The sequence below is a fragment of the Aquarana catesbeiana genome, linkage group LG04 (genome assembly GCF_042186555.1).
Source record: "Aquarana catesbeiana isolate 2022-GZ linkage group LG04, ASM4218655v1, whole genome shotgun sequence".
NCBI lineage: Eukaryota > Metazoa > Chordata > Amphibia > Anura > Ranidae > Aquarana > Aquarana catesbeiana.
The window spans coordinates 247,834,717-247,849,286 of NC_133327.1; the positions used below are offsets into that span (position 1 = coordinate 247,834,717).

The window sequence follows — 14,570 nt, forward strand, 5'->3', positions numbered from 1 at the left end:
GCTGAAAAGAATGATACCAAGATGATCCCTAAACCTGCAGGCATCATTCTGGTATAACCACTTAAAGATGTGAATGGCGTACCTGAAGACAAAAAAAATGGTTAACAATAAAACACAGTAAACGGTAAAGTATAAAAAATTGCATACCTGAAAAGCAAACATGCTAAAACATAATAACAATAAAACATTGCAGAATAGAATACAGTAAAAAAGAGAATAACAATAGAACGAGAATAGAGAGAGAGAACAATGAAACGACAACTATTTTTTTTTATTTTAAATTTTTTTTGTGTTTTTTTTTTTTTACACTTTTTTTGTAACTGTAACTTTTATAACTATAACCGGTTCCAGGTTCGGGTCTCTCAAAATGCGATGGCATCTTGGGAGACCCTGTGAAAGTGTGCCTAGTCTGTGCAATGCTGTACCCTACGCTAATAGTCAACTAGTGCATGGTAGCATTCAAAATATTCACCAATGCAAAGACCAGGATTGTCAGGACAGGAGGGACAATAATAGTGGATGTCACGCCTATATCCGCACTTGCTGCAGACACAACATCTTTTTTGGGGGGGTTTGTTGGGTAGGGGTACTCGGGAGGACATAAAAATGCCTCTCATGCAGCCGACTGCATTTGGTTGGGGATGTGAATGGGGGAATTACGGGTGCTGCAGAAGGGGTGGGTTCCCAATTAGGATTGGCGAATGCAGCAGGAAAGCATTATGGGCATGACGGGCCTGTTTGTCTTCTTCTTGGTGGCAGCGGGACACTACTTGTGCTTGCCACCTCACCAGCTTGAACTGCACTTATGGGACTCGCCACGTCACCAAGTGTTACGGCAGTGCTGGTTTGACTATGACCGGGGTGTACTAGGCCACTGGTGCATGCCAGTTCACCAAAACGCTACCAAAAAAACTGTTAGCGATAGCAGGGATCAGGCCTGACTCTGCGAACGCTGCAGTTATGCGTTTAGTGTTTTGTAAGTGACAGTGATCGATTGATACTGCACTTGGGTGGGCTGGGCTGGGCCGGGCGGAGGGGCAAAATGCAGGTGCTAGCAGGTATCTGGGCTGATCCCGCTAACACTGCGTTTTTGGGAACCCTAAACTGCTGAGGACGCTAGTATAGATTTGATCGGATCAGATATTGATCCGTTCAGATACTATACCACTAAGGGAGGTGTACGGTGCGTGCGTGGGTGTTAGCAGTGCTGGCACTAACCTGATGCTGCCTGGGGCTGGTGCTTGTCAGTTCAACAAAATGCTACCAAAAAAACTGTTAGCGATCGCAGGGATTAGGCCTGACTCTGCGAACGCTGCAGTTATGCATTTAGTGTTTTGTAAGTGACAGCGATCGATTGATACTGCACTTGGGTGGGCTGGGCTGGGCTGGGCCGGGCAGAGGGGCAAAAAGCAGGTGCTAGCAGGTATCTGGGCTGATCCTGCTAACACTGCGTTTTTGGGAACCCTAAACTGCTGGGGACGCTAGTATAGATCTGATCTGATCAGATATTGATCCGTTCAGATACTATACCACTAAGGGAGGCGTATGCTGCGTGCGTGGGTGTTAGCGGTACTGGTGCTAACTTGATGCTGCCTGGGGCGACGCATATCACCGCCGAGCGATCAGGGGGCTAAACCTTTTTTCGATAATAAACGGCGGGTGCACTGACACTATAAAAAATAAACTAACTAACCAGCGTCACCAGTAACAGTTATACGGTGATCACTGGTGAAAGGGTTAACTAGGGGGCAATCAAGGGGTTAAAACCGTTATTAGGTAGTATATGGGGGTCCCTGACGCTATAAAGCGCTGACGGCGAAACTATATATTTACTTCCCTAACTAGTGTCACCAATGACACTAATACAGCGATCAGAAAAATGATCGCTTAGTGACACTGGCGACGGGGGGTGATCAAGGGGTTAAAACTTTATTGGGGGGGTTAGGGGGGTATCCTAGACCTAAAGAGGGCTAACACTAACTGCCCTACCACACTAACTGTCACAAACTGACACCAATGCAGTAATCAGAAAAAAAAACTGCTTGGTGTCAGTGTGACAGGGAGGGGGGGGGAAAGGGGGATGATCGGGGGTGATCGGGGTGTAATGTGTGCCTGGCATGTTCTACTGTGTGTGTGTGCGTTGGTGCACTCACATTGATGTCGTCTCTCCTCGGCGCCGGAACGGAAAATACCGTGCCGAGGAGAGATGACATCACTTCCTCTGTTGCTGTTTACTATACAGCAGCAGAGGAATGATTCTATTGGCCGGGAGCGATCGCGAGGGGGGGGCCACGAATGGATGGCCTCCCCCTCACCTCCGATCACCGGGGGAGAAATGCCGACTGCCTTGGGCACCGGGGGGGTCCTATCGGACCCCTCCGCCCGCAGGAGGCAGATCACGTACAGGTACGTGATTCTGCCTGCCCGTGCCATTCTGTCGATGTCGGCAAGTGGTTAAGAACATGTCAGAAACCATGAATCAGACTGAGACAGAAGTGCAGTTAAATCATACTTGTTTAATAATAATAGTCAGACAAGCCAAAACGTCAGGGAGCCAGAGAACAGCTTAGTAGAACAGCAAGCAGGATCTGGAGCCAGAAGGAATGTCAGCCAAGCAAGTCTTTAACAGGAAGACAGGAGAGCGTCTCTAGAGATGTGACCAATGTGAAGGCAGAGATCATCTGGACTGGACGGCTTAAGTAGGCAGGACTTACGAGCAGGATATCATCAACAGGTGAGTCACTGTGGAGAGATGGGAGCTGGCAATTAGCCGACAGGTTGAGTGGCCACCTCAGAGAAGGAAGGGCTGAGCCCAGCCCTGACAGAACAGTAGACAATAGGTTTCCAGAGATTTTTGAGCCATGCAATTAAACAGATAAGTTATTTCTAGGAATTCTATATTTTTCTAGTACATGCTGTAAAGTCATTAAACAATGAATGTAGCAGCAGTTCTGTGAACATTTATTGTAAAACAATAGAAAAGATAAATGCTTCACTCAAAAAGTAGTAAGAACAGCAATACCTCTTGGCATACAATAAATTAGATCATGTTTGATATAAAGCAAAATTATAGTCTTCTGAACTGTTGATGACATATGATATGCAATTAGTGTGTTCCAAGCATTACCCAATATTTCTCTCTGTTACAGTGAGCTTATCACATGCATATCCAAAACTGGCCCCATACAGACCTCCAGCACAACTGATCTCACCACCTCTCTTGCTATCAGTCATCTTTAATGTGCTTTTAAATACAGCCATCCAGACCTGTGGCTTTGTGTTGGTGCAACAACAACCATGGTACAGCACATCCAACTTTAGGTATGTTCATATGAATTTGTTGTAAATTGTTAGATGCCTGTACTGAATTTACCCACAGGTATTATATTGGACCTTACCTGTTACAAATTAAGAATCCCTGAGTGTCAAATGCTTACAATATCTACAGTACATACATTAAGTCGAGGTGCTAGAGAATAGGGAACTTGTGTGACATACATTATTAGTTGAAGGTTCACACCAATCAAAATTGGAATTCAGGCCTTAAAATCCACCCAACCAGCACAGTCTACCTGTTTGGTACATCAGATTTTTACATAGTTACATAGTAGGTGAGGTTTAAAAAAGACAAAAACTCCATCAAGTCCAACCTGTGTGTGTGTGTGATTATATGTCAGTATTACATTGTATGTCCCTGTAAGTTGCAGTCATTCAGGTGCTTATCTAATAGTTTCTTGATACTATCGATGCTCCCCGCTGAGACCACTGCCTGTGGAAGGGAATTCCACATCCTTGCCGCTCTTACAATAAAGAACCCTCAGTAAAGAATTATCATTTTATCTCTGGAGTTAATCCCCTTTTTAATGCATGCCAATATTCTGTTTGCTTTGTTAGCAGCAGCTTGGCATTGCATACAAGATTTTCATAAGGTACTACCAGGGTTAGATGGCATTGCCTCTGTTTCTATAACATTCCCATTGTGATCTGCAATATCTGAGAGGAAAAGCATATGTGATAAAACTTAATTAGAAATTGTCTCAGTAAGGAAAGGTACCAGAAGATTTATTTCATGCGTCACATAATAACTGGAATTGGGACTTGTTTAGACTGTCATATAGGAGCTTTTAGTTGACCTTTACCTACTAAATACTAAAGCTTGTAGGTATACCACAGTGCAGTTTTTGGAATAGCTGCAAACAGTGAACAGAAACCTTACAGTAAGAGGATTTAACACAAAGGGGTTGATTTACTAAAACGGGAGAGTGCAAAATCTGGTGAAGCTGTGCATAGTATCCAATCAGCTTCTAACTTCAACTTGTTCTATTGAGCTGTGACACAAATCCTGGAAGCTGATTGGTTCCTATTGACAGCTGCACCAGATTTTGCACTCTCTAGTTTTAGTAAATCAACCCCAAAGTTCCTAATATAAGTTAACATAGAATGAGGGATAATTCACTGATACTTTACTTTACAAAGATTTATTACATTTAGGAATTCTTGAACCCCTTCAGTACCTTGTTACTGTCGATCACCTGCTCTAAGGCAGAGCCTCAATTCTTTTCATCCTATTCTCTACTAGGCGCTCTACTGTTCTCTCCCAAGTTACAAACATGTAGATTAATATCCTGCACGAAACATACTGCCCTTTATAGACACTCTCAGTCTCCAAAAAAAATCATGATGCAAGTCCCCTGCAATAAAAGAGTTCTTGTCCTCTCCTCTTCGATGGCCTGTGTCTTTTACCTTCCTACTATTTTGGGCTGCAGCCTCTGTCAGTTTCCTCAACTGTTGACACTTCCAGAAGTGTCAGAGGTCTGTGTGCCATGCTGTGCACTGTAATTTCTTCCTCTAACCCTATGCCACTGGAGGATTCAGCAGCAATGTAGGAGGAGGAGGAAGGAACAACAGCACAAGGTGATGTAAATAGGCATCCAGCACTCCTAAAAGAGTGAAATGCTAAAGGATCTTATGAAGGGTCCAGGGAAGGCACTAAAATCCTCATATGGTCCTTTTTTTATACAGAACAAAAAAAAATGCTGGAGATCCATTTTAAAAGGGTAAGCAGATTCCCAGGCAAAATAATGATGTGTTCATACTGAATTCTCACCAAGTGTACAAAGAACCTTTTTTTTGTGCTCTTCATGACCAAGAAATCTTTGATGTGCGTATTACAATATGCAATATTTTGTTCTGAAACATAATCCTCAGCAAACAGCCTCCAGTGCCTCATTAAACTGCTAAATACCCTATTACACATAAGGAGTTTGCTTACAAACACCATGATGTATTTTATTAACAAAATCATGAACATATCCTGTGCAGACATGTTTTATTATTGGAATTGAACAAATATTTTTTATGAGGTAGTGCTTGCACAGATGGGAACAGCACCATGCAAGAATTTTCTGAATTTCAAGACTATGAAACTACAACCTTGTGGCCAATAACCACAATCAGCTGCATAATTGTTGCATTCGTGTTCTCCAAAGGAAAACCCTTCAGAAAACCAATATGTACCAATTGTAAGTATACATTCCTTGCTGCAACTTCAAAAGCACCTTTAAAATGTGTATACAACTGCAAGAAATTAGAATAGGAAGTGTCACCCAAACATTAAATCTGAGTTTTTTTTAAACATTTTAGACTAGTTGCAATAAATGAGTGGTTCTAGGAAGTTTACTGTGCACCTATAGTAGACTGTCAGCATTTGTTCTTAAAGCGACCCTGTTGGCAATCTGCAAACCAAAAGAAAGCAGCTTTTTAGATACGATTTTAAAGAAGGAAAGTTAAAGATAGGCCACAGGGAAGGGACCGTTTTTGTATGGCAAAATGCATTTAAAAGGCTACAGTAATAAATTACCCAAAATAGGTGCACATTACCTGACACACAGAAAGGTGAGGGAGTATAATGAGAAAAAGAATAAGAAACTAAAAACAGAGTACCGTGATGAGTATCTAACAAATGAGAAAGAAATGGAGAGGAGAAAAAAAATGTATACCACAGCTCTAAATGTAATCTCTAGTACAGTGTTTTTATCACTTTCTTATTTGCAGATATATTTTTCTGTCTGCTGCCTATACAGCTGGGTGTGTGTCTCTTCATACTCTTTGCTGACATTGAACGCATATACACAGCATTACAAGTAAGTATTCTATTCAGTGTTATTTTAACCACTCATAAAATTGGCACACATAAATCAAGATAACACTTAGACATGGTAATTGAATTTTCAGCAAAATTTATTTCATGTTCAGTTACCGGTAATTTAATTGAAATGTTGCCACTCATCCCTAAATTAGTTAGAAAGGTTTGTTTCATGTCATGCAATTCAAATAAATTGCCTGTATCTGCAGTGTATTATGCAGATGTACCATCCAGCTGTCAGTTTAACTTAAAGAACTCATCAGACTTAAAATACCATATTTTACTTTTTCTTTAGGGAAAACTGGTAGTAAGAATGTGTTATTGTGCCCATTTTGTATAGCATTCAGCAGATGATAGAGTAGCTTTATATTACTGCTATTGTAAAATGTTGGCAGATTACAAAGGATTACTCTTAACCCACAGGATACCCCTATATCCAATGCCTTAAATATGTCTTTTCTTCATGTTTATATCTGTGCTCAGGACAGGATTTTGCTTATACTTTTGAAAATGTATTTAAGTAATTGCTTTATCTCTTTCTGTTTTAGCTTGTCTGCACCCCTTATATCTGGAGAATTGCCATATTCGTATTATTGCTCATATTCTTTATTTTATCTTACACTGTTGAGGTAAGATGGTATACAAGTAATATGTTACTTTTCAGCTTAACAGGGGTAAAGACACAGTACTGAATTGTTTTTCCTATTAAGTATAAGGTCTAAACTTTTTTAAGGTTTTGAATAGTGTTAGCACGAGTCTGGATTTTTTGATGTGTTCCAATTTAGGAGATTTTTTCACATATTTTATGAAGAAGCCACAGAGGTAAATTAACTTTAGACCACTTCCAAATCTTTACAGTGTGGCCCTGCACCACACAGCCATTGCATAAAAAGCTGCTCTCTCCTGGGGCCAGACTGGGGGGAACTCTTTCCTGTGATGTGACATGAGTAGGCAGAATCACAAAGTAGACACATTCTTTTGTTGGGGTTTACTGTTCATTGTGACCACACTAAACTATGCTCCAGCTGTCTAGTATTATTCTACTATTCTTTGTATATATCATATTTTTCTTTAGCTGTATGTGCTGTATGGAAGTGAAAAATATTTAAATATACTACATGTACAACTATATACAGTATACATACATATATATATATATATATATATATATATATATATATATATATATATATAGAGAGAGAGAGAGAGAGAGAGAGAGAGAGAGAGAGAGAGAGAGAGAGAGAGATTGATTATTTGTTTTACATTTTGTTGCTTAAAAAAAACTTTAAGAAATCCAATTATAATGTAGTATAAGTACAAAAAAATGCTAATTTTTTGCTTCATTTTTTTCAGGAAGCCATCATTGAAAACAGAAGACTTTGGCTGTTTTTAAAAAGAATATTTAAATATCAGTCCCATAGCAAGTACAGAGTATTATATAGAGCTCTTCAGAAAGATCCCAGCTGGCCTCCTGTAAATATCACACAATATGCTGAGTCAGAATGTGAAGAGAACAGTGGTGCAGTCTACTGTAATCCATGCTACAAGAATGATGAAATGCATAGCTGATTGATGAACTGTGTGTTAAATGTAGAGGTGTACATACTGTGCCCGAAATGAGGAGTTTTGTGAAGAAACCTATACTTTCCTAGAAAAAAAGTTAAAAGTTAGTTGCATTTATTATGTGTCAACCTCCCTTCTGCTATGGCTTTTGACCAGGATTTGTGACATACAAGTGCTAAACGCTGGAGAAATGGCTACTATGGCTCAACTATAGAACACAATAGTTATCAGAGGACCAGTGTGTTTTAATGACTGAGATGCCAAACACTGTAAACACAGGCCCAACTGTTCTGTGACTTATTCATGCACATATTAGAGTTTTAAGAAAATATTTAGCTACCTCACTTTGGTATAATTCAGGAAAATCTGCACCAGGAAAACAAACAGCAGCATAAGGCTGATAGGGGTTCTAAATATCCCCTACCAATCTTTAAAAAAAAATCATTTTTACATGTGTGTGTGTGTTGCTGTTAGAGAGATTTGCCTCACTTGTTCTGGGGACAACCATTTTACTAGACAGGAAGTGAAGGAATCTCTCCAACAGAGTCTCGGACAACAGTAAAACCTGGCAAGTATTCTCGTCCTTTCCCACTCTATCCAAAACATTAAAAAAAGGTTTAGCTTATAGATATAGTTTAAATAGTTAATGTTTTTTTTTTTTTTTTTTTTTTTTAAAGCTGATAACCAATTTACAAGACCGTGTACCTTTTATTTTCAATATTTTGCAAAATTGCAAACAGATATTTGTTATTTATTAGCACATGCAGTTTTACCCTTTACATTTATTAGGGATTGTTTGGTTTATTTTGTGTCTGTGTGTGACTTTAGTGTATATTTATAAAAAAAAAAAAAAACACAAAGTTTTAATAAACATTTGTGCACATGTGGAATGTACTGTATATATTCAACAGCGTCATTTTTTTAATCACAGAATTCCTGCATTCCAAAAAAAGCATGGGAGGGTGTTTTGCAAAATGTTTGGTATGTAGCATGGATGTATAAAATAAAAAGTAGTTTGCCCAGCAGAGGTAAGCAACGAAAAGTGGTGTGTGGCGGCAAAGCAGATAATTAACCACTTGACCTGTGGAAGGTTTTACACCCTTCATGACCATTTTTTGCTATTAAGCACTGTGCTAGTGTAACTGGCAATTGCTTGATCATGCAAAAATGTAAGCACATTAAATTTATATAATTTTTTTTTTTCACAAAAATAGAAAAAAAGTTTTTTTTCATAGTTTCCACTATAAAATTTTGCAAACAAATAATATTTTTTCATAAATTTAGGCTAAAATGTAGTCTGCTACATTTTTTTGGTAAGAATAACTCAGACACATAACTCAGACACATCAATCACAGGATCCCGCAGGTGCTCAGCGACGTGCCAGTAGTACGTCATTGAGCCTGTGGCTGCCGACTGCTCACAGTAAAAGTACTGTCAGCAAGTTGGCAAGTGGTTAACACCTCCCAGTTTTAATGCAGTGCAAAAAGAAGATCCAGTACTTTTCCCAGCAAAACACACCTTCTATAATAAGGAATGGTAATGTATTTAAAACATTTACAAAACCCACCACACAGCAACTACAGCACTTTACAAAAGTGCAGCCATGTGAACATGACAAGAACAATCTAAATGGGAATCATAAGCTTTTCAAGGATTGTAAGGGCCCCTTGACACTTGAACGTGCAGTAATTTACAAGCGTTAATTTACGTGTTCATATATTGAGGCATGTATCATTAGGCAGTCTATTAAGTTTGAATTGGCAGGGAAACATACCTCAATGTAAAAAAAAAAACATACCTGCAAAATGTTTGATCACCAGACACAAGTGTATTGCCAGCTACTGTATGTGCATTAGGGTGCTGATATATAAGCATTTAGGAATTCTAAAAGAGTGGCACCCAATACATCAAAGCCAGTACCCTGCATTCATGAGCATTTTACCAAATGCAAGTGTGAAGTCGGCCTTAAACATATGTGGGAAATATATCAGCTGATTGTAATCATGATAACAGTGTGTGGTAATATAATTAAAAAAAACATTATTTTGGTTTACAGTTTTGTAAATATCTATATACAGAGTGGCCTTTTTGATACTTTTTTAATGCTAACTTAAACAAATATTTGCTCTTAGAAATTATTGGTGCCCAGAGTCCATGTGATCAAGGCTGCACATACTAAGAGCAGAGGAATTTTACATTCACATATACTATGATACCTACTCCTATCTTTACTGTGACATACAAGCCCCAGTGCATGACTGGAACCCCCAAAATGCTATGCAAGTACCGTTTTTTGAAAGCCAGCATTTGTACAGAACTAGGAATGCCCCCCTTACACCCCACACATATCACAGTGTTTGGACCCAGCAACAGGCAGACTGCACTGCATTTAGGGCGGATGGATGAATTTGAATGTGCATCTCACATCAAGAAGTTCAGTTTATTGTTGGGTCTTCAACAAAATCCTGAGGTGATCCATAATAGAATTCAGCCAGCACTCAGTATGATTCATAAAGTAAAGAATCTTTATTGGTGACATGCAGGGCTGTCTTTAATATTGATTGGACCCTGGACAAACATTTTCTTTGGGCCCCCCCAGCTTTCCCGACCCCCAGCTCTGAGACATACAATAAATAGCAACTAGACTCAAAATCAGTTTACTGAATCAGATCAGGCAGCGATTGCGATTGGTTGCCAGAAGTTACAGTGTATCATTACAGCTCACTGTCTGGTTGCTAGAGGTTACAGCACACATTATGGCTCGCTGATTATTTGCTAGAGGTTACATGAGTTCTGTTTGTTGATTGGCTGCTAGAGATTACTGTACATCAATACTGCTCACTGATTGGTTCCTAGAGGTTACTGCATATCCATACCACTTAATGATTGGTTGCAAGAGGTTAGTGCACATCATTACTGCTCACTGATTGGTTGCTAAAGGTTACTGCACATCATCTCCTCACTGCCTGCGCACCATGGACTGGGCAGGTGAGGGGACCCATCAATAGACAGAAAACTCCTAGGAATCCCAATTCCAGGAACTCCTGGGATCAGTGGCAATGCTGGGGAAGGGGGGGGTGATCAGTTGCAATGCTGGGGAGTTGATGGGATCAGTGGCAGTGGCGGGGGGATGGGATTAGGTAGGAGGCAGTACACTGTGGCAAATTCAGAATCATGTAGCTGGAAATCTTTGGCAAGTATATCGTGGGGGATTCTACACTGACCACCAATGTAATGGGGAATTTACAATGACCACCAATGCGAGGGGGGATTTACACTAAGCACCAATGTGAGGGGAAATTTGCACTGACCACCATGTAATGGGAGATTTTACACCACTCACCAAAATAAAGAGGGATTTCTACACCGACACCAATGTAATAGGAGCATTTTCACCAACCACCAGTGTAAGGGGGAATATACATTCACCTCCATGTAAGGGGAAATTTACACTGATAACCATTGTTGAGGAGATTTGTACAGACCACCAATGTAAGGTGACACTTCTACACCGCACACCAATGTTAGGGGGGATTTACACTGACCACCAATGTAAAGGGGATTTACACTGACCACCAGTGTAAGGGCAATTCTGCACTTACCACCAATGTAAAGGGAAATGTACACTGATCACCAATGTAATGAAGAATTTACACTGACAACCAATGTAATGGGGGATTTTACATCAACAACTAATAAAGGGGGGTTTCTACACTGCCCACCAATGTAAGGGGGATTTACACTCACCACCAATTTAAAGGGGCTTCCACATGGACCACCAATGTAAGGGAGGATTTTGAAACTGACCACAATTGCAAGTTTCATTTTTTTTTTACAGATAACCAGTATAAAGAGGAGTTTCTACACTGGCCACTAATGTAATGGGGATTTACACTGTCCACTAATGTAAGGAGGGATTTACACTGACCACTAATGTAATGGGGATTTACACCGACCACTAATGTAATAGGAACATTCACAGTAACCACCCCTGTAAAGAGGTATTTACACTGACCACCAATGTAAGGGGGACCTTCACACTGGCCACTAGTGTGAATGAAAGGATTGTACACCAAGCCCCAATGCAATGAGCATATTTACACTGACCACCAATGTAACTGAGACATTTAGCCTGCATTCACATTTGTGTGTGTTGGGAACACATGCAAAATTGCTTTCCTGACACCACAGAAATGTGTTGCCCTTTAGTAGATACACAGCAGTGCCATTAACTGTTAATGACACCCTCATGCATCTTCGGAAATGTACATATTCACATGCACCAAAATTCACGGTGCTGTAGCACCATGTTATTTTGAAAAAGGGTTCTGCCTCCAATTTGCTTACCTTTGCAGAACAGGCTGATGTTAGGCTTAATGACCACAGTTGCAGGCCGGACTTTCAAGCATGTCCCTTTACCTCCCCAGTGGGCAGCATTCAACAGAAATGGGGGATATGACCTCAAGGGGGCATGATATACATATGAATTCCGCCTCTATTTAGATATCATTACCGAGGTCCATGACTATTTACATATCAATGCAGGTTATTTACATGTAAACACAGGGTCTGCAGGTTAGTCATCTGTGCATGGCAGAGGGCCAGAGACAGAGCTGGGCATCATTAGTAACAGAAGTTCACACTGAGATATTGGGACACAGCACAGGACTAAAACTTCAAGGGAATTTAAACTGGGATAGTTGGCAAGTGGCTGCATTTGATGGGCACAGTGGCAGCAGTTGCTTTGGGCCCCACAACAATGATGGGGCTCAGGGCAGCTGCCCCTTTTGCCCTGCCCTAAAGACGGCCCTGGTGACATGTAAAAACACATTACTAGTACGCTAACATGTTTCGGCTATAGCAGCCTTCCTCATAGCCCATGTAGTCATAAAGATTCTCGCTTTATGGATCGTACCAAGTGTCGGCTTAATTCTATTATGAATCACTTTGCTTCAGTGTGGGAACACTTTTGCCAGAGTTCTGGACTTTAGCCACAGGAAGTCGTGGTTGAGAGTGGGTATTGTATAATAACTAAAGTCTCTTAAGGCGCCGCAGATGAAATGGGATCCCCCACCCTGCACAGCCAGGCACACCGAATTTCGACAGTCACGCAGAGTCAGAGAGCAGTTTGTGACTTTTTTTGTTTTATTGAGGGTAACAAACTTTGATGGGGATAGGGGTATTATGGGATGCCCACTTGACTTCCAAACAAACTTCAGGGACACTTCTCCTATATACAGTCTATATACACTCCCCACTTCCTCCAGCACACTTTCTTGCAAAACTCCAACTGGCACACGGTTTGTGGATCTGACAAAAAGCACTTAGTCAGATTTTTAGCAATAGCCTATTATATGCAGGATCCTGAGGCCCCTTTGAGTGTGTAACAACATTCAGTGTCCAGCTTAATCATTCCCATGGCCGCTGATACCAGCACCACCTATTCACCAGTACCCCCGAGACCAACCTCTCCACAGTCCTCCCAGACTGAGACCCTCACCAGAGTCTTCCCAGACTGATCACTCACCAGCCCACCTGGCTGACTTTTCAGGAGTTTGCCTGCATGTGTTGACCCGCTCCCATTGTCTTCTCCTTGCTCACGTGCCTCCAGGAAGGGATTCCTCTCTGTGTTGTAGAGGGTCCCTCCAGCACCCGAGCCCCAGGCCCAAGGTCACCCCCCTCCACAGACTGGGGAGCATCCCCAAGGGCCACTAACATCCTCCTCAGCCTTCCACCTCCATCTTCCACCCGACTACCCCTACTGGCATGACTCATGCCTATCCATGAGGTGCCTACCCCCTTCCAGACCTTTTTTTCTGGAGATTGTTTGAGGACCTCATAAATATGTCAAGCAGCTCCTCCTAGTCTCCACCCACTACATTTGGAAGCTTCTCCAAGGTTCCAGAGACAGGGGGAAGCAATAGAGAAACTGCTTGCTGAGTCATCCAGCCTCCCTGAGTCACTCAGTCTCAGCTCAGGCCTGGCTCTTGGCCGAGCCAAATTTTCCTACACTAACAAACCTATATACTCTGAGAAGGTTAACAGTCATGTAAAGTTAGAAAAAGGTGCCTTAGGGTGCTTGCTTTACAGTGCAATTGTTAGTTTCCTAGCTATGTTATTACAAGTTCCTTTTAAAAGAAACTTGTCATGAAAGAAATTAGAAAGCTTCCATTGCTGCCCTCTTTCTAAAATATGGCTATGTGGTAAAATATTGCTGACTCTGTTTTCATTATTTTGCAAATTTAGTAACCAGTTTTTCTCCCAAAGTCGCTGGAGACTAGTCTTTAAAAAGAACAAAGGGATTCCATGTCAAAGGAAAAGATCAGAGCATCAGAGAAGGCGTATAATGGCATAGTGACACACAAGTTCACATCATTCACAAGGTTGTGGCAGAAAATGAAGCCATAGGTCATATGTGGGTATTTTCATATATTCTGTTATGACTTTGGTTTCCAGTGGAGATAACGGTGCACCTGAGCAAGAGAAAAGAAGTCAAGAAAAAAGTTGGTGACACAGTCATGTCTATGAAGTGGGGGGTTATATATCAGTTTGAAACTAGTTGTGGAAGGTCTCTGGCAGAAATGACCTTCTCGTGAGCATGTGAACTGAGTACACCTTATTTCACATTTGTTGTATACATGATGAGAGTCAAGCTAACATGCTATAGACTTCTATTTCATTAAAAAAAGATTTAAATGTGTCAACTTTATGTTCTGCATTAAATTATATGGATTGGCTTGGGTAGGGATGAGCCAATGTACCTGGGTTTGGTTCAAGGCGGATTTGCAGAAAATGACTACATTTTGGGTGCAGAATCCAAGCCCTGTTGGAGTCAATAAGACAAATTTAAAAACAAAAACA

General features: G+C 40.9%; 1 protein-coding gene across 6 annotated transcripts in view; it reads left to right on the forward strand.

Moving 5' to 3' along the window:
• LOC141139843 (probable cation-transporting ATPase 13A4) overlaps nucleotides 1–8,781 on the forward strand; it is a 125,326-nt gene extending 116,545 nt beyond the window's left edge. For 2 of the 6 annotated variants that reach the window (XM_073626367.1, XM_073626368.1), the window contains 5 exons: nucleotides 3,150–3,321; nucleotides 5,368–5,522; nucleotides 6,055–6,143; nucleotides 6,694–6,774; nucleotides 7,499–8,778. In XM_073626367.1, coding sequence (XP_073482468.1) covers nucleotides 3,150–3,321; nucleotides 5,368–5,522; nucleotides 6,055–6,143; nucleotides 6,694–6,774; nucleotides 7,499–7,714 — 713 coding nt within the window. In that variant the 3' untranslated portion in view covers nucleotides 7,715–8,778. Of the gene's footprint in view, nucleotides 1–3,149; nucleotides 3,322–5,367; nucleotides 5,523–6,054; nucleotides 6,144–6,693; nucleotides 6,775–7,498 lie in introns of those variants that run through there. The other 4 variants (XM_073626369.1, XM_073626371.1, XM_073626370.1 and 1 more) reach the window with 4 other exon arrangements.
• The last annotated feature ends 5,789 nt before the right edge of the window (nucleotides 8,782–14,570 follow it).